Raw genomic sequence first — 27395 nt, 5'->3', positions numbered from 1 at the left:
CCAACACGGAGCACAGTGCCTAGCACAGAGCAGGTCCTCAATATATATTTGCTGAATTAATGTACTAAAATACAACGTTGTAAAACTACCTCAATTTGTGAATATGGTCTTATATGTAGAAAATCATAAGGAATTTGCCAAAAAATTATTAGAACTAATAAACAAGTTCCAAAAGGTTGCAGGACACAAGATCAATATATAAATATCAATTGTTTTTCTATCCAGCAGCAATGAGCAAACAAAAATGAAATTAAGAAAACCAATTCCATTTACAATCAAAACCATTAAAATATTTTGTAATAAATTTAACAAAAGAAGTATACAACCTACACTCTGAAAACCATAATCCTATGTTCCTGGCTTGGAAGATGATATTATTAAGACGGCAATATTCCTCAAATTGATCTACAAAATCCAGAGCTCCAATGCAATCCCTATGGAATCCCAGTTGACTTCTTTGCAGAAATTGACAGCTAAACCTAAAATTCATATGGAAATTAAAGGAATTCAAAATAGTAAAAGCATATAATGGAATCTTCTTCAGCCTTAAAAAAGGAACAAAACTTGTCACACTACAACATTGATGAACCTTGAGGATATTAGGCTAAGTAGAATAAACCAGTCACAAAAGATAATACTGTATTACTCCATTTATATGAGGTATATAAAATGGTTAAATTCATAGAAACAGAAAGTATGATGGTGGTTGCCAGGGGCTGATGGGAAAGGGGAGTTGTTATTTAGTGGGTTTAAAGTATCAGATTTGTAAGATGAAAAAGTTCTGGAGATCTGTCTCAGAACAATGTGAATATACTTACTAGTTAACTGTACACTTAAAAATGATTAAAATGGTAAATTGTATGTTTTTTTTTAACCAAAATAAAAACATTTTAAAAGCCTACACAGTCTTGAAAAAGAACAAAGTTGGTGGACACACACTTTTCAATTTCAAAACTTACTATGGAGCCACAGCAATCAAGACAGTGTGGTAGTGGCATGATGATAGACATACAGATCAGTGGAACACAGTTGAGGGTCCAAAAATAAATCTTCACATTTACAGTCAATTGATTTTCTAGCAGGGTGTCAAGATAATTCAATGAGGGAAAGAATAATCTTCAACAAATGATGCTGGAACAACTGAATATCAACATGCAATAGAACAAAGTTACTCCTATCTCATACCATATATAAATATTAACTCAAAATGGATCAAAGACCTATATGTAACAGTTAAAACTATAAGACTCTTGGAAGAACATGTAAGTGTAAAGCTTTGTGACCTTGAGCTACACAATAATTTTCTTAGCTATGATACCAAAAGCACTAGTCAAAAAAGAAAAAAGGAAACTGGAGTTTATCAAAATTTAAAAATATGCTTCAAAGGACACCATCAAGACACTGAAAATACAGCCCACAGAACGGGAGAAAATAGTTGCAAATAAAATATCTGATAAGGAACTTGTATGTAGAATATATACAGAGCTCTTACAACTCAATAATAAAAGACTAATAACCAATTTAAAAATGAGCAAGGGTCTGAATAGACATTTCTCCAAAGACAATGAGCAAATGGACAATAAGCACACAAAAAGATGCTCAATATCATTGGTTATTAGGTAAATGCAAATTAAAACCAGAATGAGATACCACTTCATACCCACTAGGATGACTATAATCAAGACGATAGACAATAGCAAGTGTTGCAAGGATGTAGAGAAATTGGAACCATCATACACTGCTGACGGGAATGTAAAATGGTGCAGTCACTTTGAAAAACAGCCTGACAGTTCCTCAACATAGCACTTCCATATTATTCAGCAATTCTTCTCCTAGGTATATACCCAAGAAAAAGGAAAATGATGTCCATATAAAAACTTGTACAAAATCGTTCACAACAGCATTATTCATATAGTGAAAGGAATAAAGTACTATCTGCATTTCATCCTTACATGGCCTTATAGTATTCCATATTATGAACATACCACATTTTGTTTATCTGTTCATCAGTTGATGGATATCTGGGGTTGTTTCTACCTTTTTGTTTTTAAAGCTATTATGAATAAAGCTGCAAACTTTTCTGTCTTTAAATCCCGACATGAAGACCTGGACTAAGGCAGGGGTATGGGGTAGAGAAAATGCCTGTTATCAAGTTTTTCCCTTATGTCTATAGCCTATATTGGGTGGGTGTCCCCACAGGCCTCCATGTGTGATGTTCCCCACCCTGTGTCCAAGTGTTTTCTTTGTTCAATTCCCACCTATGAGTGAGAACATGTGGTGTTTGGTTTTCTGTCCTTGTGATAGTTCGCTCAGAATGATGGTTTCCAGCTTCATCCATGTCCATGCAAACGACATGAACTCATCCTTTTTTAGGGCTGCATAGTATTCCATGGTGTATATGTGCCACATTTTCTTCATCCAGTCTATCACTGACGGACATTTGGGTTGGTTCTAAGTTTTTGCTATTGTGAATAGTGCCGCAATAAACATATGTGTGCATGCGTCTTTATAGTAACATGATTTATAATCCTTTGGGTATATACCCAGTAATAGGATCACTGGGTCAAATAGTATTTCCAGTTCTAGATCCTTGAGGAATCACCACACTGACTTCCACAATGATTGAACTAGTTTACACTCCCACCAACACTGTAAAAGTGTTCCTATTTCTCCACATCCTCTCCAGCACCTGTTGTTTCCTGACTTTTTAATGATTGCCATTCTAACTGGTGTGAGATGGTACCTCATTGTGATTTTGATTTGCATTTCTCTAATGACCAGTAATGATGAGTATTTTTTCATATGTCTGTTGGCTGCATAAATGTCTTCTTTGGAGAAGTGTCTCTTCATATCCTTTGCCCACTTTTTGATTTTTTTTTTTAATTTATTGTAAATTTGTTTAAGTTCTTTGTAGATTCTGGATATTGGCCCTTTGTCAGATGGGTACATTGTTAAAAATTTTCTCCCATTCTGTAGGTTGTCTGTTCACTCTGATGGTAGTTTCTTTTGCTGTGCAGAAGCTCTTCAGTTTAATTAGATCCCATTTGTCTATTTTGGTTTTTGTTGCCATTGCTTTTGGTGTTTTCATCATAAAGTTCTTGCCCATGCCTATGTCCTGAATGGTAATGCCTAGGTTTTCTTCTAGGGTTTTTATGGTTTTAGGTCTAATGTTTATGTCTTTAATCCATCTTGAATTAATTTTTGCATAAGGTGTAAGGAAAGGATCCAGTTGGAGCTTTCTACATACGGCTAGCCAGTTTTCCCAGCACCATTTATTAAATAGGGAATCCTTTATCCATTTCTTGTTTTCATCAGGTTTGTCAATGTATAGATGTGTGGTGTTATTTCTGAGGCCTCTGTTCTGTTCTGTTCCATTGTTCTATTTGTCTGTTTTGGTACCAGTACCATGCTGTTTCGGTTACTGTAGCCTTGTAGTATAGTTTGAAGTCAGGTAGTATGATACCTCCAGCTTTGTTCTTTTTGCTTAGGATTGTATTGCCTATGAGGGCTCTTTTTTGGTTCCATATGAACTTTAAGGTAGTTTTTTCCAATTCTGGGAAGAAAGTCATTGGTAGCTTGATGGGGATGGCACTGAATCTATAAATTACTTTGAGCAGTATGGCCATTTTCACGATATTGATGCTTCCTATCCATGAGCATGGAATGTTCTTCCATTTGTTTATGTCCTCTTTTATTTTGTTGAGAAGTGGTTTGTAATTTCCTTGAAGAGGTCCTTCACATCCCTTGTAAGTTCGATTCCTAGGTATTTTATTCTCTTAGGAGCAACTGTGAATGAGAGTTCACTCATGATTTGGCTCTCTGTTTGTCTGTTATTGGTGTATACGAATGTTTGTGATTTTTTTTTTTTTTTGAGATGGAGTCTCACTCTGTTGCCCAGGCTGGAGTGCAGTGGTGTGATCTCAGCTCACTGCAAGCTCCGCTTCCCAGGTTCACACCATTCTCCTGCCTCAGCCTCCCGAGTAGCTGGGACTACAGGCACCCACCACCATGCCCGGCTAATTTTTTTGTATTTTTAGTAGCGACGGGGTTGCACCATGTTGGCCAGGATGGTCTCGATCTCCTGACCTCGTGATCTGCCCTCCTCGGCCTCCCAAAGTGCTGGGATTACAGGCATGAGCCACCGTGCCTGGCCAGGAATGCTTGTGATGTCTGCACATTGATTTTGTATCCTGAGTCTCTGCCGAAGTTGCTTATCAGCTTGAGGAGATTTTGGGCTGAGACAATGGGGTTTTCTAAATATACAATCATGTCATCTGCAAACAGGTAAAATTTGACTTCCTCTTTTCCTAATTGAATACCCTTTATTTCTTTCTCCTGCCTGACTGCCCTGACCAGAACTTCCAACACTATGTTGAATAGGAGTGGTGAGAGAGGACATCCCTCCCTGTCTTGTGCCAGTTTTCAAAGGGAATTCTTCCAGTTTTTGCCCATTCAGTAGGATATTGGCTGTGGGTTTGTCATAAAGTGCTCTTACTATTTTGAGATATGTTCCATCAATACCTAGTTTATTGAGAGTTTTTAGCATGAAGAGCTGTTGAATTTTGTCGAAGGCCTTTTCTGTATCTATTGAGATAATCATGTGGTTTTTGTCATTAGTTCTGTTTATGTGATGGATTACGTTTATTGATTTGTGTATGATGAACCAGTCTTGCATCCCAGGGTAAAGCAGACTGGATCATGGTGGATAAGCTTTTTGATGTGCTGCTGGATTCAGTTTGCCAGTATTTTATTGAGAATTTTCGTGTCGATGTTCATCAGGGATATTGGTCTAAAATTCTCTTTTTTTGTTGTATCTCTGCCAGGCTTTGGTATCAGGATGATGCTGGCCTCATAAAATTAGTTACGGAGGATTCCCTCTTTTTCTATTGATTGGAATAGTTTCAGAAGGAATGGTACCAGCTTCTCTTTGTACCTCTGGTAGAAATTGGCTGTGAATCCATCTGGTCCTGGACTTTTTTTGGTTGGTAGGCTATTAATTATTGCCTCAATTTCAGAGCCTGTTATTGGTCTATTCAGAGATTCAACTTCTTCCTGGTTTTTTGGTCTTGGGAGGGTGTATGTGTCCAGGAATTTATCCATTTCTTCTAGATTTTCTAGTTTATTTGCGTAGAAGTATTTATAGTATTCTCTGATGGTAGCTTGCATTTGTGGGATCAGTGGTGATATCCCTTTTATCATTTTTTATTGTGTCTATTTGTTTCTTCTTTTTCTTCTTTATTAGTCTTGCTAGCAGTCTATTTTGTTGATCTTTTCAAAAAACCAGCTCCTGGATTCACTGATTTTTTGAAGGGTTTTTGTGTCTCTGTCTCCTTCAGTTCTGCTCTGATCTTAGTTATGTCTTGCCTTCTGCTAGCTTTTGAATTTGTTTGCTCTTGCTTCTCTAGTTCTTTTAATTATGATGTTAGGGTATCAATTTTAGATCTTTCCTGCTTTCTCTTGTGGGCATTTAGTGCTATAAATTTCCCTCTACATGCTGCTTTACATGTGTCCCAGAGATTCTGGTACATTGTGTCTTTGTTCTCATTGGTTTCAAAGAACATCTTTATTTCTGCCTTCATTTCGTTATTTATCCAGTAGTCATTTAGGAGCAGGGTGTTCCGTTTTCATGTTGTTGTGCGGTTTTAGTGAGCTTCTTATTCCTGAGTTCTAATTTGATTGTACTGTGGTCTGAGAGACAGTTTGTTGTGATTTCTGTTTTTTACATCTGCTGAGGAGTGCTTTACTTCCAACTATGTGGTCAAATTTAGAATAAGTGTGATGTGGCGCTGAGAAGAATGTATATTCTGCTTCGTGTAGAGCAGAGTTCAAGTCCTGGATATCCTTGTTAACCTCCTGTCTCGTTGATCTGTCTAATATTGACAGTAGGGTGCTCAAGTCTCCCATTATTATTGTGTGGGGGTCTAAGTCTCTTTGTAGGTCTCTAAGGACTTGCTTTATGAATCTGGGTGCTCCCGTATTGGGTGGTGCATACATATCTAGGATAGTTAGTTCTTCTTGTTGAATTGATCCCTTTACCATTATATAATGGCCTTCTTTGTCTCTTTTGATCTTTGTTTAAAGTTTAAAGTCTGTTTTATCAGAGAGTAGGATTGTAACCCCTGCTTTTTTTTGCTTTCCATTTGCTTGGTAGATCTTCCTCCATCCTTTATTTTGAGCCTATGTGTGTCTCTGCATGTGAGATGGGTCTCCTGAATACAGCACACTGATGGGTCTTGACTCTTTATCCAATTTGCTAGTCTGTGTCTTTTAATTAGCGCATTTAGCCCATTTACATTTAAGGCTAATATTGTTATGTGTGAATTTGATCCTGTCATTATGATGTTAGCTGATTATTTTGCCTGTTAGTTGATGCAGTTTTTTCCTAGCATTGGTGGTGTTTACTATTTGGCATGTTTTTGCAGTGGCTGGTACCAGTTGTTCCTGTTCATGTTTAGTGCTTCCTTCAGGAGCTCTTGTAAGGCAGGCCTGGCGGTGACAAAATCTCTCAGCATTTGCTTGTTTATAATGGATTTTATTTCTCCTTCACTAAGGAAGCTTAGTTTGGCTGGATATGAAATTCTGGGTTGAAAATTCTTTTTTTGAAGAATGATGAATATTGGCCCCCACTCTCTTCTGGCTTATAAAGTTTCTGCCCAGAGATCCACTGTTAGTCTGATGGGCTTCCCTTTGTTGGAAATTCGACCTTTCTCTCTGGTAGCCCTTAATATTTTTTCCTTCATTTCAATCTTGGTGAATCTGATAATTATGTGTCTTGGGGTTGCTCTTCTCAAGGAGTATCTTTGTGGTGTTCTTTGTATTTCCTGAATTTGAATGTTGGCCCACCTTGCTAGATTGGGGAAGTTCTCCTAGATAATATCCTGAAGAGTGTTTTCCAACTTGGTTCCATTCTACCCGTCACTTTCAGCCACACCAATCAAACGTTGATTTGGTCTTTTCACACAGTACCATGTTTCTTGGAGGTTTTGTTCGTTTATTTTTACCCTTTTTTCTGTAAACTTCTCCTCTCACTTTATTTCATTAATTTGATCTTCAATCACTGATACCCTTTCTTCCACTTGGTTGATTCGGCTATTGAAGCTCGTGCATGCGTCATGTAGTTCTTGTGCCATGGTTTTCAGTTCCATCAGGTCATGTAAGGTCTTCTCTACACTGTTTATTCTAGTTAGCCATTCATCTAATCTTTTTTCAAGGTTTTCAGCTTCCTAGCAATGGGTTCAAACATCCTCCTTTAGCTCGGAGAAGTTTGTTATTACTGACCTTCTGAAGCCTACTTCTGTCAGCTCGTCAAAGTCATTCTCTGTCCAGTTTTGTTCTGCTGCTGGTGAGGAGTTGCAATCCTTTAGGGGAGAAGAGGCGCTCTGGTTTTTAGGATTTTCAGCTTTCTGCTCTGGTTTCTCCCCATCTTTGTGGTTTTTATCCACCTTTTGTCTTTGATGCTGGTGACCGACCAATAGGGTTTTAGTGTAGATGACCTTTTTGTTGATGCTGATGCTATTCCTTTCTGTTTGTTAGTTTTCCTTCTAAGAGTCAGGTCCCTCTGCTGCAGGTCTGTTGGAGTTTGCTGGAGGACCACTCCAGACTCTGTTTGCCTAGGTATCACCAGCGGAGGCTGCAGAACAGCACATATTGCAGAACAGGAAATATTGCTGCCTGATCCTTCCTCTGGAAGCTTCGTCCCAGAGGGGCACCTGCCTGTTTGAGATGTCAGTTTCTCTGTTTTGGTACCAGTACCATGCTGTTTCAGTTACTGTAGCCTTGTAGTATAGTTTGAAGTCAGGTAGTGTGATGCCTCCAGCTTTGTTCTTTTTGCTTAGGATTGTATTGCCTATGCAGGCTCTTTTTTGTTTCCATATGAACTTTAAGGTAGTTTTTTCCAATTCTGTGAAGAAAGTCATTGGTAGCTTGACCGGGATGGCATTGAATCTATAAATTACTTTGAGCAGTATGGCCATTTTCACGATATTGATGCTTCCTATCCATGAGCATGGAATGTTCTTCCATTTGTTGGTGTCCTCTTTTATTTCGTCAAGTAGTGGTTTGTAATTCTCCTTGAAGAGGTCCTTCACATCCCTTGTAAGTTGGATTCCTAGGTATTTTATTCTCTTAGTGGCAATTGTGAATGGGAGTTCACTCGTGATTTGGCTCTCTGTTTGTCTGTTATTGGTGTATAGGAATGCTTGTGATTTTTGCACATTGATTTTGTATCCCAGTTAGGCTATACAGGGGTCAGGGATCCACTTGAGGAGGCAGTCTGTCCATTCTCAGAGCTTGAACACCATGCTGGGAGAACCACTGCTCTCTTCAGAGCTGTCAGACAAGGACATTTAAGTCTGCAGACGTTTCTGCTGCCTTTTGTTCAGCTACACCTTGCCTCCAGAGGTGGGGTCTACAGAGGCAGCAGGCCTTGCAGAGCTACAGTGGGCTCCACCCACTTTGAGCTTCTGCGGCCGCTTTGTTTACCTACTCAAGACTCAGCAATGGCAGATGCCCCTCCCCCTCCCAGGCTGCTGCCTTGCAGGTAGATCTCAGACTGCTGCACTAGCAGTGACTAAGACTCTGTGGGCATGGGACTCACCAAGCCAGGTGTGGGATATAATCTCCTGCTGTGCCGTTTGCTAAGACTGTTGGTGAAGCACAGTATTTAGGCAGAGGTGTCCCGTTTCTCCAGGTACAGTCTGTCACGGCTTCCCTTGTCTAGGAAAGGGAAATCCCCGACCCCTTGTACTTCCCAGGTGAGGCAATGCCTTGCCCTGCTTCGGCTCGCCCTCCATGCACTCACCCACTGTTCTATCAGTCCCAATGAGATGAAGCAGGTATCTCAATTGGAAATACAGAAATCATCTTCTGCATCGATCGCACTGGGAGCTGCAGACTGGAGCTATTCCTTGTTCGGCCATCTTGGAACAGAATCCCTGTCTCTATTAATAATAAAATTAGCCAGGTGTGGTAGCAGACACCCGTAATCCCAGCTACTTGGAAGGCTGAGGCAGGAGAATTGCTTGAACCCAAGAGGCAGAGGTTGCAGTGAGCTGAGATTGCGCCACACTGCCCTCCAGCCTCGGTGACAGAGTGAGACTCCATCTCAAGAAAAATAAAAAGAAAGAAAATGGAGAAAGAACCAAAGACTCAACGAATGCAGCTCCAGATACTGAAAACTAAAAGAGATTCTCCGCTAGAGTATTTGGAGGGAGTGTAGCCCTGCTGATAGCATGATTTAGCCTCATAACACTTAGTTCAAATTTCCCCAGAGGAAGTGTGGCCCTGCTGAAACCCAGGTTTAGCCCCATAACATTTAGTTTGGATTCCTGGCTCCAGAACTGTAAAACAATACATTTCTACTGTTTTAAGTCGCTAAATTTGTGGTAATTTGTTACAGCAGCCATGGGAAATGAATAAAGACCCCTTCCCTTCTCTACATATACTCATTTCTTTGTTACAGCAGCCATGGGAAATGAATACAGACCTCTTTCCTTCTCTGCGTATACTCATTTCTTTGGAGAGTCCTTTGAAAATCCCATTCAGTCTCATGGTTTTAAATACCATCTATATACTGATTACCACAAATTCCAGCCTAGAACTCTCCCTTGAACTCTCAATTTGGACATACAACTGTACACTCGCTATGCCCACTTGGATGCAAAAGAACTTCCCAGTCAACAAGTTCCACCCACAGTCTTCCCCAGTTCAGTTACATGTGACTCCATCCTGGTTGTTCAAACAAAAAACCTTGGAATTATCCTGGATCTTTCATTCTCATATTCAATCAGTTATAAAATTTTGTTGCCTATATATTCAAAAGTTATCAGGAACCTGACCAATTCTTACTGTCTCCGGTGCTCTCGGCCCGGATGACTGCTTCTACCCTTGCCCCACTCAATCAATTCTCAAATGTGGCCAGAGGAAACTTTTTACAGTTAGTCAGTTATACATCAAGTTATTTCTCTATGGCTACATACTTCTTTTAGAACAAATGCCCAAATCTTTACAATACTTTCAGGAGCCTACCATCTGGTGCACCCTACCACTTCCCTATCCTGCTCTCCAACTTCATCTTCTTATGCTCTGGCCCTCACTCATTCAGCTCCCCAAAATCAATGTATCACTTTAGAGTTCCCCCAACACACCAAAGGAAGCTTCCACTTCAGTCTTTGCTGGTCCTTCTACTTGGAATGTTCTTCCTGCAGACATCAGATGGCTCACTCCCTGCTTGGTCCTTTCCCTCCTTCAAGTCTTTATTCAATTGTCACTTTCTCAATGAAGCCTTCTCCAACCACTCTACTCAATATTCCAAGCCCTTTCCCCCAACACTGGCCTCAATACCTTATGTGGTTCTTTTTTCTCTCCAAAGTACTTATCATCTTTTAGCAAACTGTATAATTTACTAATTTATTATGGTTATTGACTGTTTTCTTCATTACAGTGTATGCTTTGTGAAGGCAGAGATTTTTGTCTGGTTTATTTGTTGCTATATCACGAATATCTAGAGCAGTGCCAGGCACGTATTATGTATAACTGACTTCTAGTATATAGGAAGCAGACTGCACTACCCTAGTATTTAAGGTCCCGATGAATCCATTACAAATATTTTATTTCAGACTTCAAGTTTTTATCTATACTGCTTCAAGAAACACTTTATGTTATCTATTATCATAGACGGCAAATCCCTATGTTACAGCAATATTACAGTCATCCTGTTGTAATAATCATCTATCTACTAGAAAGGTAGAAGGAATAGTTGTGGCTCATATTGTATGATTCTACTTATATAAAATATCAAGACAGGCAAATCCACAAAGACAAGAAGTAGACCAGCGGCTGCCTAGGACTAGAAAAAGAAAAGGGTGTTGGGAGGAAATGGGAAGTGACTACTAGTGGGTACAGGGTTTCTTTTTGGGGTAATGATGAAAATATTCTGAAATGGATTATGGTGCCAGCTACAAAATTGGACATGTACTAAACAACGATTGAATTACACACTTTAAAAGGGTGAGTTACATGGTATGTGAATTATATCTCAATAAAGTTTTTATTAAAAATGTTATGTGATTGTGGCTGGTAATGTTTTAGATTGCTTAAAAAATAAAACAATTTTGGGGAAAATTATGGGAAAACAAATTTAAAATAAAGTTCTTAACAATTTAGGACTAACAATTACTATCACAATTTGACAGAAATTAAAGAAAGTAAAATTATTGGGATTCTAAAAAGCTTTCAAATAAGTATTTTAACCATATAGCCTTGTTCTATTTAATGATGCAAAAGATTCAGGAAAGGTCAAGGTTAAGAACTAATGATGTATTCTTACATACCTTATAAACTGAGTAAACAAAAACTCAGAGAAACTGATCTAAAAAAATTAAAAGGTTTTCAAAACTCGACCCACATTTGCCCAAGCAGGTAACTAACTAGTCTTTCCCTAACCATCTTTTTTTTTCATCGGAAAAGTTTAATGATCTAACCTGCTAGAGATTCAGCATATGATGAAAGGGAGCTTGAAGAAGGCAAAATAATTATAGGAACAAAATATATTTCCTTCTCTTAACTTGGACAAAATATATTTAGACAGAATTAAATGGCAGTTTCTTGGATGGTTCTTTAAGGTTTTCCTAAGCACTCTTAAGACTGGTATAGCAATATGAATTTTATTATATCTTTAATCATCTCAGAAATAACACTTATAATTTATGCTTGTAATTATAAATAGATGTGTCTATGTAAAATGTACAGTGTACTCATTTAAAAATCTAGATTCATAGCATTAAAATACTTAGGCTGTTTTATATAAACCACAAAAAAAAAAAATACAAGTTTTACTTAGATGACTATTGTGCAGATTATTAATAGATTGGTAAATTTAATGAAACCATCCTAATGGAATTATTTTATTAAGGAGAATTACTTTGACTTTTAAATTTTTATTTGAAAGAATCCTACCTAGTAATTGAATAGCTTTTTAAGAACAGTGTATAAAATAAACTATACCATAAACCTCAGCCTAGAGTTCATCACAGATTAAAACTTTTAAACTTTAATCATAAATTAAAGTATATACTGAGGAATAAGATATATACAGAAAGAGAAGTACTATGACCAATAGCTTTTTAACAAGATTGTAAGTAAACCTTATTTTACCAATATTAAAGGATTCACCTACCATATTCTACTAAAAATTCTATTTTTCTCCTCAAGTTACCTCAATAACAAAGATGTATGTGAAAATTAATCTAATACTTTTCTACAACTTACTAAGATTTTATTTACAATATAGTATCTAATGCTCACTGACATTTATTCAAATCACTTCTTTTTAAATAAAAACAAGTTCTCTATTTTGAAATTTTGTAGGACTCAATATCAGGTATTTTGTTAAATGGTAACTTACAATAAATTCAAAAGAAAGGTTTAAAAAGAAAAGCTCTAAGCTTTTAAATAATCCTATCAACATTGGTGTCCGGGTTCCACACAAATATAAATCAAAGCAGAAACTGGCAAAATAAAAGAATGATATTGATATACACCATTCTAATACATAATGGATTTCTATAAAGAGGAATTACTAAAGACAATAGATGCCCCTTTTGTTATGCTGCTATTAAGTATTACTTAACAATCACATTTAATTTAATGCCTAATCCAGAGGCATGCCACAAATATGCAAGTCTTATTTTTGTCTGTGTCTGAACACAGTTATGTGTGTTCTTTTTCTCCTTCAAATTTCTTGATCAATTTTGCAAATAGTTACAAAATTTTTACCAGGCCAAACAGCCCCCTGCTTCCTACCCTCACCCATATATTTGCCTTCATTTTCAGCCCCTGTAACATCAGAGGGTTTTTTTAAAAAACTGTAAATAAATCCTAACTAATTATGACTTATTCACAGCTGCTCTCAATGATATTATAAACTAGTATCCTTTTGCAGTATTAATAATTTACATAAAATATTTAAATGCAGTTTTCGTTACAGCTAGAATTCTCATTTGAACAAACAAGAAAATGTCGGACTGAAGGTAATATATCAATTTAAAAATTTCTCGTATAAATAAGTATGTTTTAAGTGTAATATAATTAGCTAGCAGCTGGGAATAGGAAAAATGCTGTTTGCTTCAATTTTGCAAGCATTTGATTTGATTGGATGGCAAAATCAGCTTGATTACGTTAGACCTTAAAGCCTAATAGTGACATAAAATAGGTAAAATAGGAGACCCTGTGAATAAGGTGGGTGAAGCAATTGATAATACAGAGATATTTTGCAAGTGGCTCCCTTGACTGCATTACTTTCTAAAGGGAGGTGAAAGGCACATAGATGGCACTTAAAATACTTTTGTTGAACAAATGAAACATTAAAAACTAAAAAGGAATTTTGTTAGTGTTACTCTAGAAAAAAAATATAAAATTAGAACATTAAATATTAATTTATATTTAAACCAAGTAATCCTAAATTGGTCTCAAAAATATATGAATACTAACATATTCTAACCTCAATGTGTATACCTTATTAACATCTTCTCGTGTTCTGGAAAATTAATTAAAACAAAAGTGGTTCTTATTAAATGAATAAAATCTATTGAGACAAATGCTTATTCATATTTTTTGAATTTAATTCACTTCAAATGGAATATCTAATAATTCAGTATTTACATATCCCATAACTTCAAAAATATAACAATGTGAGATACTGAACCTTAAACATAGGAGTAGCTACTACATATTTTGTACACCTATAATTTGCATCTATTAAAGATGTAAAAATATTGAATGAAATTTCTTTTTATTCTAAAATTCAAAAAAAGATTATGTTTTAAATACATAGACATACCTAAGTATTTTAGAACATTTTCGCTTAAACGAGAGCTAATTGATGTTATCCTAAATATAAGAAGCTAAATATATTAAGTACATCAATATGAAATTGAGTATGAACTTGTATGTTTCCTGAATGCCTTCTCTTATATTGTTACTAATTCATTTTATAATTTATCATGAATTAAAATCAGTTGCCTAAAAATGACTTATGGAAATATATGGGTGTATAAATACCATCCATTTTCTCCTGGAAATATATTTCCAATCTGAACACAGAATATAGAACCTGAAGAGAGAAGCTCAAGTGTTTTAAAAATACTTCCCCTATTCTCAGAAACTGGTTTTATTTTTCAATGCTTGTTTTAAATATTAATATAAAACAGGTTTTCCTTAAATTACAAAATAAAGGTCACTTTAAAGAAATATTCATTTAAGTTAGAGGTTATGCATTAAATTGTTGCCAGTGATACTGTTTTAATGTTTTAGTTATGAAACAGAAACTGAAGTGAAAAAAATCCCACTTGCATAATGTTTTAAAACAACCTTTAGCTTGTAATCTAGATATAATTTGTTTTTTACTTTCAGAACAATAAAACAATAAATAGAGACTCTAGTAATTGATTGGTCTGAATTGCTCTAAGTTCCTTAGCATGAATTCTGTTTCACAGTTAAGCCTTAGACTCAACTTGTATAAGGCAAATAGACAAAGTATAAAATACTACTTTGGAGACACAAGATAGTTATAATTTTTGAAGAAGTCTCATTTTAGAATTTTAGATGACACAAAAAGAACTAAATATATAAACAATATGTGCCACATGTGAGCAGTATCCACTTAATAAAATATTAGTATGAAGCTAAAAATTTCTTACCAAAAAGTTGGTAAAAATAGACATTATTGTCTTACATTTCTTCCTTGAAGAAACTTTAAATCTTTAAGTAAATGATCTATAAGAATTCTTAGTCTGGTCCATGTGATTACATGATCCTATGTACCCAGGGCAACCGGAAATTCTGTAACCTTAGATAGCATGAATTCTGAATGTTAGACATTGCTGTTCAATAAAAAATAATTTATATTAAAATTTCATATTTTCACTTTCATGATTTTATTTCTAAGTCTGGTTATTTTCACTACAACCTGATTTTCCAGATCAGTGGTGTCTGGCCAATTTATCTACGGGTAAAATAATTAAGTGTTCATATGTCTATACCCAAATGCTCCTCCAGAGCAGCAATTTGCTTAAGTTGGCAGTGCCTAGTGCTTGGCATGCAACAAGGCTGTCACAAAAAAATGTTTACTGAATAAATGATGAATGAAGGAACAAATAAACTAAAATATTTCTGTAGAGAAAGAAACATGAAATGCTCTAAAATGTCAGTCATGTCAGTAATGTTTATTTTTACAGAAGAATGCTGACTGAAAGTTTTTAACTGTCCCCTGAATTGTGAGACTAAGGCTCACAACAAAGACAAAAATAATGTACAAGCACCACCTATCTTGAAGACGGCCACCAACCAAATGGGGCCAAATCGTCGACCTCGAGTTTACTCAGAGGTTGAATGAAGAAAAAAAGGTTTGTTAAGAACCATGAAAATGTGTCTTCAAAATAAATCAGTAAGGTATCTTTTTTCCAAAACACTTTCATCTGCTATGAGAAACAACATTAGTTTGAATGCCCCTATCACTCACTTATCTCCTTAAGATCTGTCTATTGTTCTGGGAAGGTGTTTCAACAACTGATGAACACAATTACAAAACAAGGCTACTGTGGTTTTGAATCAAGACAACTAGATTCTGGATTAAAAAAAAAAAAAGTCTATTATTTACTTAAAAGTCTTCCAACATGAAGAATCCAACCTAATGAGGGCTTTCTATTTTTATGAATGAGAGGTACTATGGAAAAGGCTACCAACCTAATGGCAGGAAGGAGGAAAAGGTGTCAGCATTAATTCAAGTAGGCCGACAAATATGATAGGCCCCCAAACAATGATGTGCATACTTCTAACTATGGAAGATAGACATGAGAAGTATGATGGAAGTCAGTTATGGAAATAATTCTGATAGTGAAATACTATGCATACTCAGAAAACCTGAATTAAGTATAAAATTACAAAAATAATTCTAGATTTAAAGAAATTTCATGACAGTTCAAGTACAAAACAACTATTCCATCATCAAAACGGAACCCGATATATGCATTACTAGTTACCTCAATCGATTTTTAAAACTTTTTTGAAATCTAATGCTTTATTTATTTCAAAAGGTAAATACTGTTGGGATATCAGTCTTAAATTAAAAGATCATAAATTACACTGTTCACTCTTTGATCCTAAATTTCACTATTGGTTAACATCTCTTTTGATGTAATCACCCCAATAGTCCCCAGTGCTTACTGACTAAACATCCAAAATTGGGTTATGAATAGAAAGCCCACATAGTCAAAATAACTTCCTTAGACATCAACATTAGCTACAACATATGCTTGGAGTACAATATCTTGTTTTAAAATGTAGAGTAGTCAATTTTTCAACGTAATTTTCTAAATAAATGACATTTTAAAAAGAGCAAACTACTATAAGGAGAGTTTGTGCTTCTTGGAACCCTTTTTGTAAGCCATTTTTCTTTTGCCATGTGCTTTAAACATCTTAATAAATTATAACATGCTGACAAGAAACCATATACTGCACCTGTGCTTTCTATCTTAATTAATCCAATAAGTACAGGCCTGCTCACTTAAATTTGTAAGGGAAATGATGATATAATGAGTTTTAACTTAAGGTATTAATTACCTAAATAAGCAGAATTAGCTTAATGTTTCAGTAGACTTGGCCTAGACACAACCACCAAATAAAAATTTCAGAAATTACGGAAGCCTTAAACAGCACCTTTAGGAATAAGAAAGTGAAACACTCATTCTACCTCAGGTAGCCAAGGGGATTAAATTCTACTAAATAAAAAAATTTTAAAAACCAGTGTAGCAGTTCAGAGACACTAAAATCTTTGTTGCCTTTACCACAGAATCAACTAAATCTAGTTTACTTGCCCAGTGACTAAATTATTATTTTCTACTTGTCCATAAACACTTATCTTCGAAGCAGGTCACCTTCCTTTCAAGACAAAGGTTATGACTATCTTAAATGCCTCAGCAGACTGATGGTCAAAACCTCATAAAAATTCTACATGGACCTAGACAATCACATGACACAACTGTGCACACGCCATACCATATGTTGGATACGACTGCCAGCAGAGATTTCGTGAGCTGGCAAAGGACTGAAATAGTCAAGAATTCTGCAACTGTTTCAAAGTGCAGGCTTCTCATTAATTTTAATTTCCTGTTGGCTCTACAAGGAATGACTGAGTAGTGAAAGCACAATGTGCCACATACACTTGAGTTCATGCCACATGTACACCTGTAATCATAAACTCTTATCCAAAGCTATCCACTGGAACATTTGGGATTTTGTGTGTTTATTTCTTCTTTACCCTAGAAGAAATAAATCTGAAATATCTATAGTTATCTTTTCATACTTTGTTAATACTCTTGCAAACATCTGGAAATACTTGACAACAATCATTTAATTAATGCAAAGCTAATCGATGACAATATGCTTAAATACTTCACTCAACTGAAGTGGTTTCCTCAGTCCACAGAACTAAGGACTGTAGAGAACAAGCAGTTCTTTGACTAAGGAGTATGCTACAAGGAAAATTATAGCCAATATCTCTTTTAAAACCAGAAACATTACCTGCATTTAAACAGACAAAGCAGATAACATGTTGCTATACTGGTAAAACAAACAAATGAAAAACTGGTAGATGCTGCTGGCTTAAGTTTTTACCTTAAGCTGTCTAGAGGGTCTGTGTTGCTGAGGGCTTACTAAAGGGGTGGCCCTGCTGCTCTTTTTCTGGGGGTACTTCAGTTTCTTTATCACTCCTTCACAGCTGCTGGCTATAGAGGAGGGTGAAAAGACCCTGAGAAAGAAACATTTCTCCAGAACAAGTGAAGATTCCTAAAATGTCCATGGGCAGCTCCAGCAGCAGAGCTGGTACTTTCTCTGCCAACCCTTTACTGTTTTCTGCATTTTCCAACAGTGACTTTTGTTTTGTTTCCCTGTAATCACACTCACTTGCTAACGCAGGCATCAAAGGTAGGACTGTAGAAAAACTAGGAAAGCCCCAGACAACTTTATACTTGGAGAACAAAGTTAGTTTTTTTTCCCTTCTCTGTCACAATTTTTGAGACTTTTTCTTCAGTGTGGCCCTGGTGGATTCTTGTGTCCCTTAGCTCAAAAGAACACCGCCAACTGAATAAATATTTAAGAATCAGAGTAATTAAGAAACGTTAACTTACAATTCAGTATGAGTCAAAACCAAAAATGGTTGATTTACCTAATTTCTTTTATACTAGTAATTATTGTCAATCCAATTTCTTTCTTTTTAAAAATTTGGAACCAATGTAGTGGGTTAACAGATGGCTTTTGAAATTTTTGTTCTTATTCCAAAATCTTTACGTTACCCAAAATATATCTATTTAAATACGATACTGTAATTTCTGCAAAACACTATCTACATGCTCTCTATTTAACACTAAACAATCTGGATGCTAAGGCTGTTTGGAAATAATTCTAACAAAAACTGAAACATTAGACTAGTGCTATAATAAACAGATTTGCCTTTTACATTTGTTTTAGAAAATCTGCATAGGCACATCCTAAACATAACTTTTTTCTGGTAGGGTTAAAAATAATTCAATTAGCCCAAATATATTTTATCTCCTATCTTTCTACGATAATCCCCAATTTGGTGACATCATAAATTCTTTTATCATCTCCTTACATTCAGGAACATAACATGAAACAATCCACAGAAAATCCCAAAGACAAATGCTAACAATTTAAAAGGAAGTACACAAATTCTATTGCATACAGGCTTTAAGACAAGGAATGCTTCCTACCCTGCACATCTGTCTAGCAGGTGCCTTTCTGAATAAGTTTTGTCCTTTAGAAATCTGCTCTGAGTACCTCAAAAGACAATAAAGTGTTCTCTTTCATTTCTTTTTTTTCCTTAGAACCCATTTTCCTCAAGGCAGAAGGATGAAGACTTCTTTGTCCTAAAAATATGGTCAAAGCAACTTTGGCTTATTTTAAGCAACTTCTACCAAACAGACTTAGGAACTACATAAAATACAGTTCTCTTCTAGAAGGCGGCCTCGAGATGCATCATGAAGAGGGAAGATAAACACATAAACCTTAGTATGCTTTACACTTTAATATTAGAGTCACATTTTTTTTTAACATTCTGTAACTAACAGATGAGGGAATAAATAAGATCAGATTTCCCTCATTAACAGCTGGTATCTCTGCTTTTAGTCCATTTCCCCATTTTGTGAGAAAAGCAGTCCACCTAATCACTTACACTGTGCTCTACATATGCTTCTTCTTTTAACTACCCTCTCTTTGCCCCTCTTATACACACTTTTCCTTGTCTTTTGCCATACTCACTACTACTCTTGGCAATTCTTTATTCATCTCCTGGCAATGCTTCCTTTATTCATATCTTATTTATTTCCATTTCCATTCCCCTCAGTGGCGATTACAAACATTTTCCACTTTCCTCAAAGTGATGAGAGGGTTGAGCAGTTCCAGTTGACAGGTGTAATAAATGTTGAGAAAAGAAGAACTATTCTAGTCACTCCATCCCTCCCACAATTCCCTTTTTAAGGCTATCTGCCCCATATAAGTCAAAAATAAATAACTCTGCAAAAATTGGATCCAGTCATATGATCTCATGATATACCTTTCCTCCTGTGAGAACATTTTCCTTTATTTTATTTTATTTTTTGGTTACTGTCACCATTTGGTTCCTCACCTTAACTAATCAAAATAGTACTCTTCAATCTAGTATGTCAGCTATTTCTGTTAATTAATCTTTCCTCCTCATTCTTGTTTTTCGTTTCAATTTTATTCCTATATTATTTTAAGCTTGTGCCACATAACCGATATCCCCTACCCTGAGTCTCTTCCCATCAATCCTTCATGCTATCTTCAATATTAATATTCTTAAGATACTTTTCATCATGTCATCCTCCAACTTAAAACCTTCAGTGGCTTTCCATTGTCTACTAAATAAACATTCAGACTCTGTAACCTTGCAAGCTTCCACCCTCTGATCTGGATCTACTTTTCCATTTTATCTCTCATATTTTTGCAAATTAACTACCATACACTTGAAGGTTTCTACTTCATTGCCACCCAATATACATTATACTTTCTTACCGCTAAGCTTTTTATTACACATCATTCCTTGTAGTGCCTACCTTCTCTCCTTCTGCTATCCATTTATCAATGCTTAGACAAAGTCCTCTTCCACATTATAATTTCATATACAACTCCAGCCTTCACCAAATCTCCCTCTTATTCAAAACCACATGGCAATGTCTGAGTTACTGTTCTGGATTACAACTTACCACTTCATTAATTCATACCTTGTCTTCTTAATACATCAGTATAATTTATTTTTACCCACAGTGCCTAGCACAATCCAAAGCAGAAAGTAAAATATTTGTTAAATTAGCTTAATGTTTTCTAACAAATTTTGGAATTTCCAGATAGAATGACTACAAAACCTATGAGGGGCTAAAAATGTTTCCAAAAGTTTACTTTCAGGAGTTAGCCACTGGAAAAATAGATTCACAAAACTAAAATGAGTCTAAGACAGATAGTAGAAGGCTACATGTCAAAAATTGTGTATATGTGAAAAATCAGAAAGTAGAGTACTGCAATGGTCATGATCAAAATCATTAATGAACTCTCATTTCCTAAATTCAACATTCTAATTTCTGTTGAGTTTTAATTAACACCCTTTCTATTAGATTGCCTGCAAAGTATACTGTAATAATTCCTTCCATCTCACAGCACCCTTTGCCATGTGAATTTGCTGTTCCTTCCATCATGAGGGGAAATTTATTTCCATATTCTTTGAGTTAGGACTAGACTTCTGACAGATTTTGACAACAGACTATGACAACAGTGACACTGTGCAAATTCTTTCCCCTCTTCTCTTACGCATTTTTTATGCAATTAACCATTTTCAAGTGTTCAGTTAAGTGGCATTATTTACACTCACACTTTCATACAAGCATCACTACCATCCACTTCTGGAACGATTTTTGTCTTGCAAAACGGAAACTCTGTACCTATTAAACAATAACTCCCTATTTCCTGCCTGTGAGAACCAACATTTTATTTTCCATCTCCATGAATCTGACTATTATAGGTAACCCATATAAGTAGAATCATATAGCATTTGTCCTTTTGTGACCTGGCTTATTTCACTTAGCGTAATGTCTTCAGTGCTTATCCATGTTGTAGCATATTGCACAATTTCTTTCCTGAGGCTGAATAATATTCCATTTTATGTATTACAACATTTTTTTTTATCCTTTCATCCATCAATGGACACTTGGGTTGCTTTTACCTTTTTGTCATTATGAATAATGCTGCCATGAAAATGTGTGTACAACTATCTCTTTGAGACCCTGCTTTCAATTCTTTGGTACATACCTAGAGGTAGAATTGCTGGATTATATGATAACCCTATATTGGTTTTTTTGAGGAGCCACCATATTGCTTTCCATAGTGACTACAACATACTTCCACCAGCAGGTACACAAGGAAAGGTTCCAATTTCTCTACATCTTCAGCAACACCTGTTATTTTCTGTTTGTTTTTTGATAATAGTCATTTGAATGGGTGTGTAGTATCTAATTGTGGTTTTGACATGCCTTTCTTTAATGATTAATGATAATTATTGAATCTTTTCACGTACTTATTAGCCATGTTTATCTTCTTTGGAAGAATATCTATTTAAGTCATTTGCCCCCCCCACCTTTTTTTTTTTTTGAGACAAGAGTCTTGCTCTGTCACCCAGGCTGGAGTGCAATGGCATGATCTCGGCTCACTGCAACCTCTGCCTCCTGGGTTCAAGTGATTCTCCTGCCTCAGCCTCCCAAGTAGCTGGGATTACAGGCATGTGTCACCACGTCCCAGCTAATTTTGTATTTTTAGTACAGGTGGGGTTTCACCTTGTTGGTCAGGCTGGTCTCGAACTGCTGACCTCAGGTGATCCACCCACCTCAGCCTCCCAAAGTGCTGGGATTACAGGCATGAGCCATCATGCCCAGCCCCTTTGCTCATTTCTGAAATGGATCGTTTGGGGTTTTTTTTGTTGCTGTTGAGTTGTAGGCATTCATTATACATTATGAATATTAACCTCTTATCAGATATATGATTTACAAATGTTTTCTCTCATTCCATTGGTGGCCCTCCACTCTGTTGAAAGTGTCTTGTGATGAACTCAAGTTTTCCATTTTGATGTAGTCAAATTTATCTATTTTTTGGTTACTTGTTTTTAGTGTCATAGCCTAGAAATCACTGCCAAATCCAATGTCATGAAGTTTTTCTCATATGTATTTCCTAGTAATTTTTTAGTTTTAGTTCTTACTGTAAGATCTTTGGCCCATTTTGAACTAATTTTTATATATGGTGTAAAGTAAGACTCCAACTTCATTCTTTTGCATGTAGATATCCAGTTTTCCCAGCACGATTTGTTGATATGCCTCTTCTTTACCCCCACTGAATGGTCTTAGGACCCTTGTCAAAAATCATTTGACCACAGATGTGAAAAGTTTACTTCTCAGCTCTCTATTCCATTGGTCTACATGTGTCTTTCTGACAGAATCACACTGTTTTGATTTCAATAGCTTGGTAGTAAGTTTTGAAATCAGGAAACATGAGATCTTCAATTTTGTTTTTCTTTTTCAAGATTGTTTTGACTAATTAGGGTCCCTTGAGAATCCATATGAATTTTAGGATGAGTTTTTTCTACTTTTGCAAAAAATATCATTAGGATTTTGACAGAGATAACAACTAATCTGTAGATCGCTTTAGGCAATATAAACATCCTAACAATATTAAAGCTTATGATCTATGAATATGTCTTTTCATGCATTGATGTCTAATTTCTTTCACCCATATTTTTGCAGTTTTCAGTGTACAAGTCTTTTACCTACTTGGTTAACATTATTCTCAAGTATCTCATTCTTTTTGATGCTATTATCAATGGACATTGTGCAGATCCTAAGCTGACGTCAAGAGGCCTTACAACCTTGTTTTCACCTTCTTGGAAGGCTACTATTGCCACGTAAAAACCCCAGGCTTGCCTGATGAGATCATACGACCTAGCCAATAGTCAGCACAATTGCCAACACATTTGTGAAGTAATTTTAGAGACTGTTCAGCCCCATTCAAGTCAGCAGATGACCGCAGTCACTTAAGAAACCCCAGGTGAGCCCAGCAGAAGACACACTTAGATAAACCTAGACAAACTATTAACCCACAAAATTGTGGTTTTGATGAAAGTAAAATAGTTGTTATTTTAAGCCATTAAATTTTGGGGTGGTAGAAAGATTAACTGAAGCAAAATTAAATCATTTTATTTGCCATTTTTTACCCATGATAATTTATTCATTACTTTGTAGCTCATTTCAAACTGTTTCTCAGAGACCATTAAGATGTATTCCACACTATTCAGCCATAAAAAAGAATAAAATCTTAACTTTTGAAGCAACATGGATGGACCTGGAGGCTATTATCTTAAGTGAAACAGAAACAGCAAAGTCAAATACTGCATGTTCTCATGTATAAGTAGGAGCTAACTAATGTGTACACATGGACACAGAGTGTGGAATAATAGACAATGGAAACTTGGAAGGGTGAGACGGCAAGAAGGGAGTCAGGGATGAGAAATTACTAAAGGGTACAAAGTACATTATTTGGGTAATGGTTACACTAAAAGCCCAGACTTCACCACGATGCACTATATCCATGTAAATTTAAAAAACTGCACTTGTACCCTTAAATTTATGCCAACAAAAAAAAAAGATTTATTCCAAATGACACAAGACAGAACTCTTTGAGGTTAAATACTCTACATTATTCATTATATTCATGAATAATTTAAAGCTTAAATGTCAGCATTCTAAATAATTCATAATTTTTAAAAAGTAGATAGCTTAAAATGAAATCTTATTAGGACTAAAGACATACTGATTTTATTTTTCTAATTGCTTACTATGATATTGAAAAAAATATTGAGTAGACATTGCAATGATGTTTGCAGGCTAACCTGTGAATTATACCGCTAATATTTGCTAGCAATTAGTACTAAATTTACTGGGGACAGATTTTGAAACTTTATTATCCGATTATTTAAAAACTCAATCACAACACTGAGGAAAAAAGTACTTAAAATATTTATAATTGCAAAGCATTTGGAGTCATGTTGTCTAAGCAAAATGGTTTAATATTACTTAAAAATTCTTAAATTTAAAAAATGTATATATTTACATATATCTAAAATTGTATTTACGTATACATACATTTATTAATAAAACTACAAAGGATTATAAAGTTATTTTATTTGGAAAAAAATCTTCTAGAACAATATGCAAAAGTAACATTGTTATTTAAGATGTTCTTAAGTAAAAATTTACTCCACAAAATTTTCACTCCATTAAATAACTCATTTTGAGAATTTACTCTCTCAAGTTCTGGAAACAGTTACTTTAAAATAGTTTATCTGTATTTTATGCATTCTTTAAAAGAAGTAAGAAGAACCAGGGTAGAAGAAATAAAGAGATAATGTAACAAAATAGGCAATAAGGCAGTTTTATACGGAAGTTTATATGCTCCTAGGTACAGAATAGGACTATTATTTCTGAGAAACTAAGTGGAATTAACACTTACTCAAATAGAAACCAACTCATATACTTTCAAAATTGAAGCAAATTCTCAAACTATGCCATAAATACCTTTGCATCATTAATTTTGGCAACTGAGTTTACTGACTGTCAGAAGTATCTCATATTTGCATTATTGAAAACATCTTTTAAAATAGTTGTCATTTTAGTTTTAAGGAGTCCTGAATATTTGTCTAAATTTCAGCTATGATTTATTTAACTATAAAAAAGTATTTTCTGCAAGTATATTTCTATAAGTAAGCTACAGCTTCACAATTCCTCTATCCACATATATGGCTGTAAAATGAATACTAACATATGGTCTATAATTGTATATACATACACACAGTTCATATACATATGAACTATGCTTCTCAATTTGATGGTAAAATATAAAAGGAGAAAACATAAATGGAAGAATTAAAATGTACTTACAAAGTCAAAGTCTCCATCTTGAGGAACTTTCCAGTTATCAGGAAAAACGTTTTTGGACAAAGGGAAGGGTTCATGCATGTTCTGATTACAGTTTTCGTGACTCTTATTCTTGAAGTCTTGCTTATCAAAGTAGTCCATGAAAGATGGTCTTTGTACTTGTGGTGAGGTTGCATTTCCTTAGGTAAACAAAGAACATAAGGAAGGTATAAGTTCTTACATTTAAGGAAGTATTTTCATTGAAGTATGATTTTTTATGAAGCCATATAATAAATTTGCACTGGTCAGATTCAAGGCCAACATAATTAATTTCATAAAGAACAAAGCGAAATAAGAATTTAAAAATACCCAGATCAAATAAAAATTAAGCTGATGATTAGGCAAAGGTCTGGAATGTTTAGATTGTAGAAACACTTCAGAAGTTTAGTAGAATCATTATCGTAATTTTATTAAAAATCATTTCAGCTGTATTTCAAATTTCTCAAAGAAAGTAAATTTTAAAAACTCAAGTGTTTTTGGTGGACTTTTTTCTTTGTATTTAAGCCTGCATTGCTATTGTTATTGTACATTTTCAACTGTAAGAAATTATGAGGACTTGGCTAGGCATGGTGGCGCATTGCCCGTAACCTCAGAACTTTGGGAGGCTAAGGTGGAAGGGATGCTTGAGCCCAGGAGCTCAAGACCAGCCTGAACAACATAGCGAGACTCTGTCTCTATGAAAAATACAAAAAATTAGCCAGGTGTGGTGGCACCTATCTGTAGTCCCAGCCACTTCGGGGGCAGAGGTTGGGAGGGTCACTTGAGCCTGCGAGGTCAAGGCTGCAGTGAGTCATGATTGTGCCACTGCACTTCAGCCTGGGCAACAGAGCAAGACCCTGTTCAAATTAAAAAAAAATATATATATATATATACTTTTAAAAAATTAAAAAAGAAATTACAAGGACTTACTCAGTTTCCTCTTATATCTATCAAACTGCTTCTTCAGTCTTTCTGATTCCCTCTGCCCCTGGACTTCCACAGCTTCGCCTGCCAAACTTACATCCATGTCTCCCAACACTACCTCTCTAGCCCAGACCTTGCTCCTAAGTTCCATATCTAACTTTGCTTGCTATTAGACAACTTAATCTGAGGTGAGCTGCCAATTAATTTACCAGTTCTAAAACTAAATTCAAGATCTTTCCCTTCAAACCTACAGCTCCCCTGACATATTCTATCTCCACTAAAGTCAACCTTACTTACTCAATCCCCAAAAATAATAAAGTTGAGAATTAACTCAAGATTCCTCCCTTCCCATCACAAACTGATTATTAGGTCTTTTAATTCTACTTCTCAATACAGTTAACCATAACCCCTTTTCTCTACTTATCATTGCAACTGTCTTAGTTTAGCTTCTAATCATTTCTTGCTTAGACCATTGTAGCAGCCTCCAAACTCGTCTCCTTGCTTCCAATATCACAGTTTTGATTTTAATTTCCACATTGTCAACATGGTGACCTTTCTAAATACAAACCAAAACACGTCATTCTCCTCAGCATCTTTCAATGGCTCTTCATTTTTTATACTGAATGACTAAATAGGAAATAAATATTTGGAATAACTAGATTTTTAATCTGGCTATACTGGTCTTGATCGGTGGTTTTCAAATTGGATTCCTTAAAGCCCCAGGGCTCCAAATAAATGTCCCAGAGACCACCAAGAAGGCATTTCCCATATAATTCTCCAAATAGAAAGTAAATTACTTTCTTTTTTCTTTTTGAGATGGAGTTTTGCTCGTTGTACAGGCTGGAGTGCAATGGCATGATCTCAGCTCACCACAACCTCTGCCTCCCGAGTTTAAGCAATTCTCCTGCCTCAGCCTCCCAAGTAGCTGGGATTACGGGCACATGCCACCATGCCTGGCTAATTTTGTATTTTTAGTAGAGATGGGGTTTCTCCATGTTGGTCAGGTGGTAAACTAGTTTCTTAAAATTTTTTTGTGGGGAGTGCACCTCCCCACAAGGGGCCCTGCTGGGCAACTGTTAAGTTATAAAAAGTATTTTTAAAATGTAAAACTGAAATCTTTCCTTCTATAATTTACACTCATGCTCCAAATAAATTCCTCTTTCATATAATTGTTCCTCAAATATCTGAAGACAGAGGTAATGGCTCCTGTCTTGGCTGTCTATTTTTAATATAAAACATTCCCAGTTCCTTTCATAGGATATATGTTTCAGAGTCATCACCAACTTGTTTACTTGCCTATAGAGACATTCTAGTCTCACTGTTCCTCTAAAAAGAGACATAATATTCATAACAGTCATCTGATCAACCTAGATTGCATTTATAATAGTCCTG

General features: G+C 35.6%; 1 protein-coding gene across 1 annotated transcript in view; it reads right to left on the bottom strand.

Annotated features, from left to right (window-relative positions):
• STK3 (serine/threonine kinase 3) overlaps positions 1-27395 on the bottom strand; it is a 335851-nt gene that overhangs the window by 52185 nt on the left and 256271 nt on the right. The window contains exon 10 of the mRNA XM_026454966.1: positions 25065-25240. Within this exon, the coding sequence (XP_026310751.1) occupies positions 25065-25240 (176 nt within the window). The remainder of the gene's footprint in view (positions 1-25064; positions 25241-27395) is intronic.

This window comes from Piliocolobus tephrosceles, chromosome 7 (assembly GCF_002776525.5).
Source record: "Piliocolobus tephrosceles isolate RC106 chromosome 7, ASM277652v3, whole genome shotgun sequence".
NCBI lineage: Eukaryota > Metazoa > Chordata > Mammalia > Primates > Cercopithecidae > Piliocolobus > Piliocolobus tephrosceles.
The sequence above is the reverse complement of the archived record's forward strand: the minus strand, read 5'-3'. Positions and strand labels throughout refer to the sequence as shown.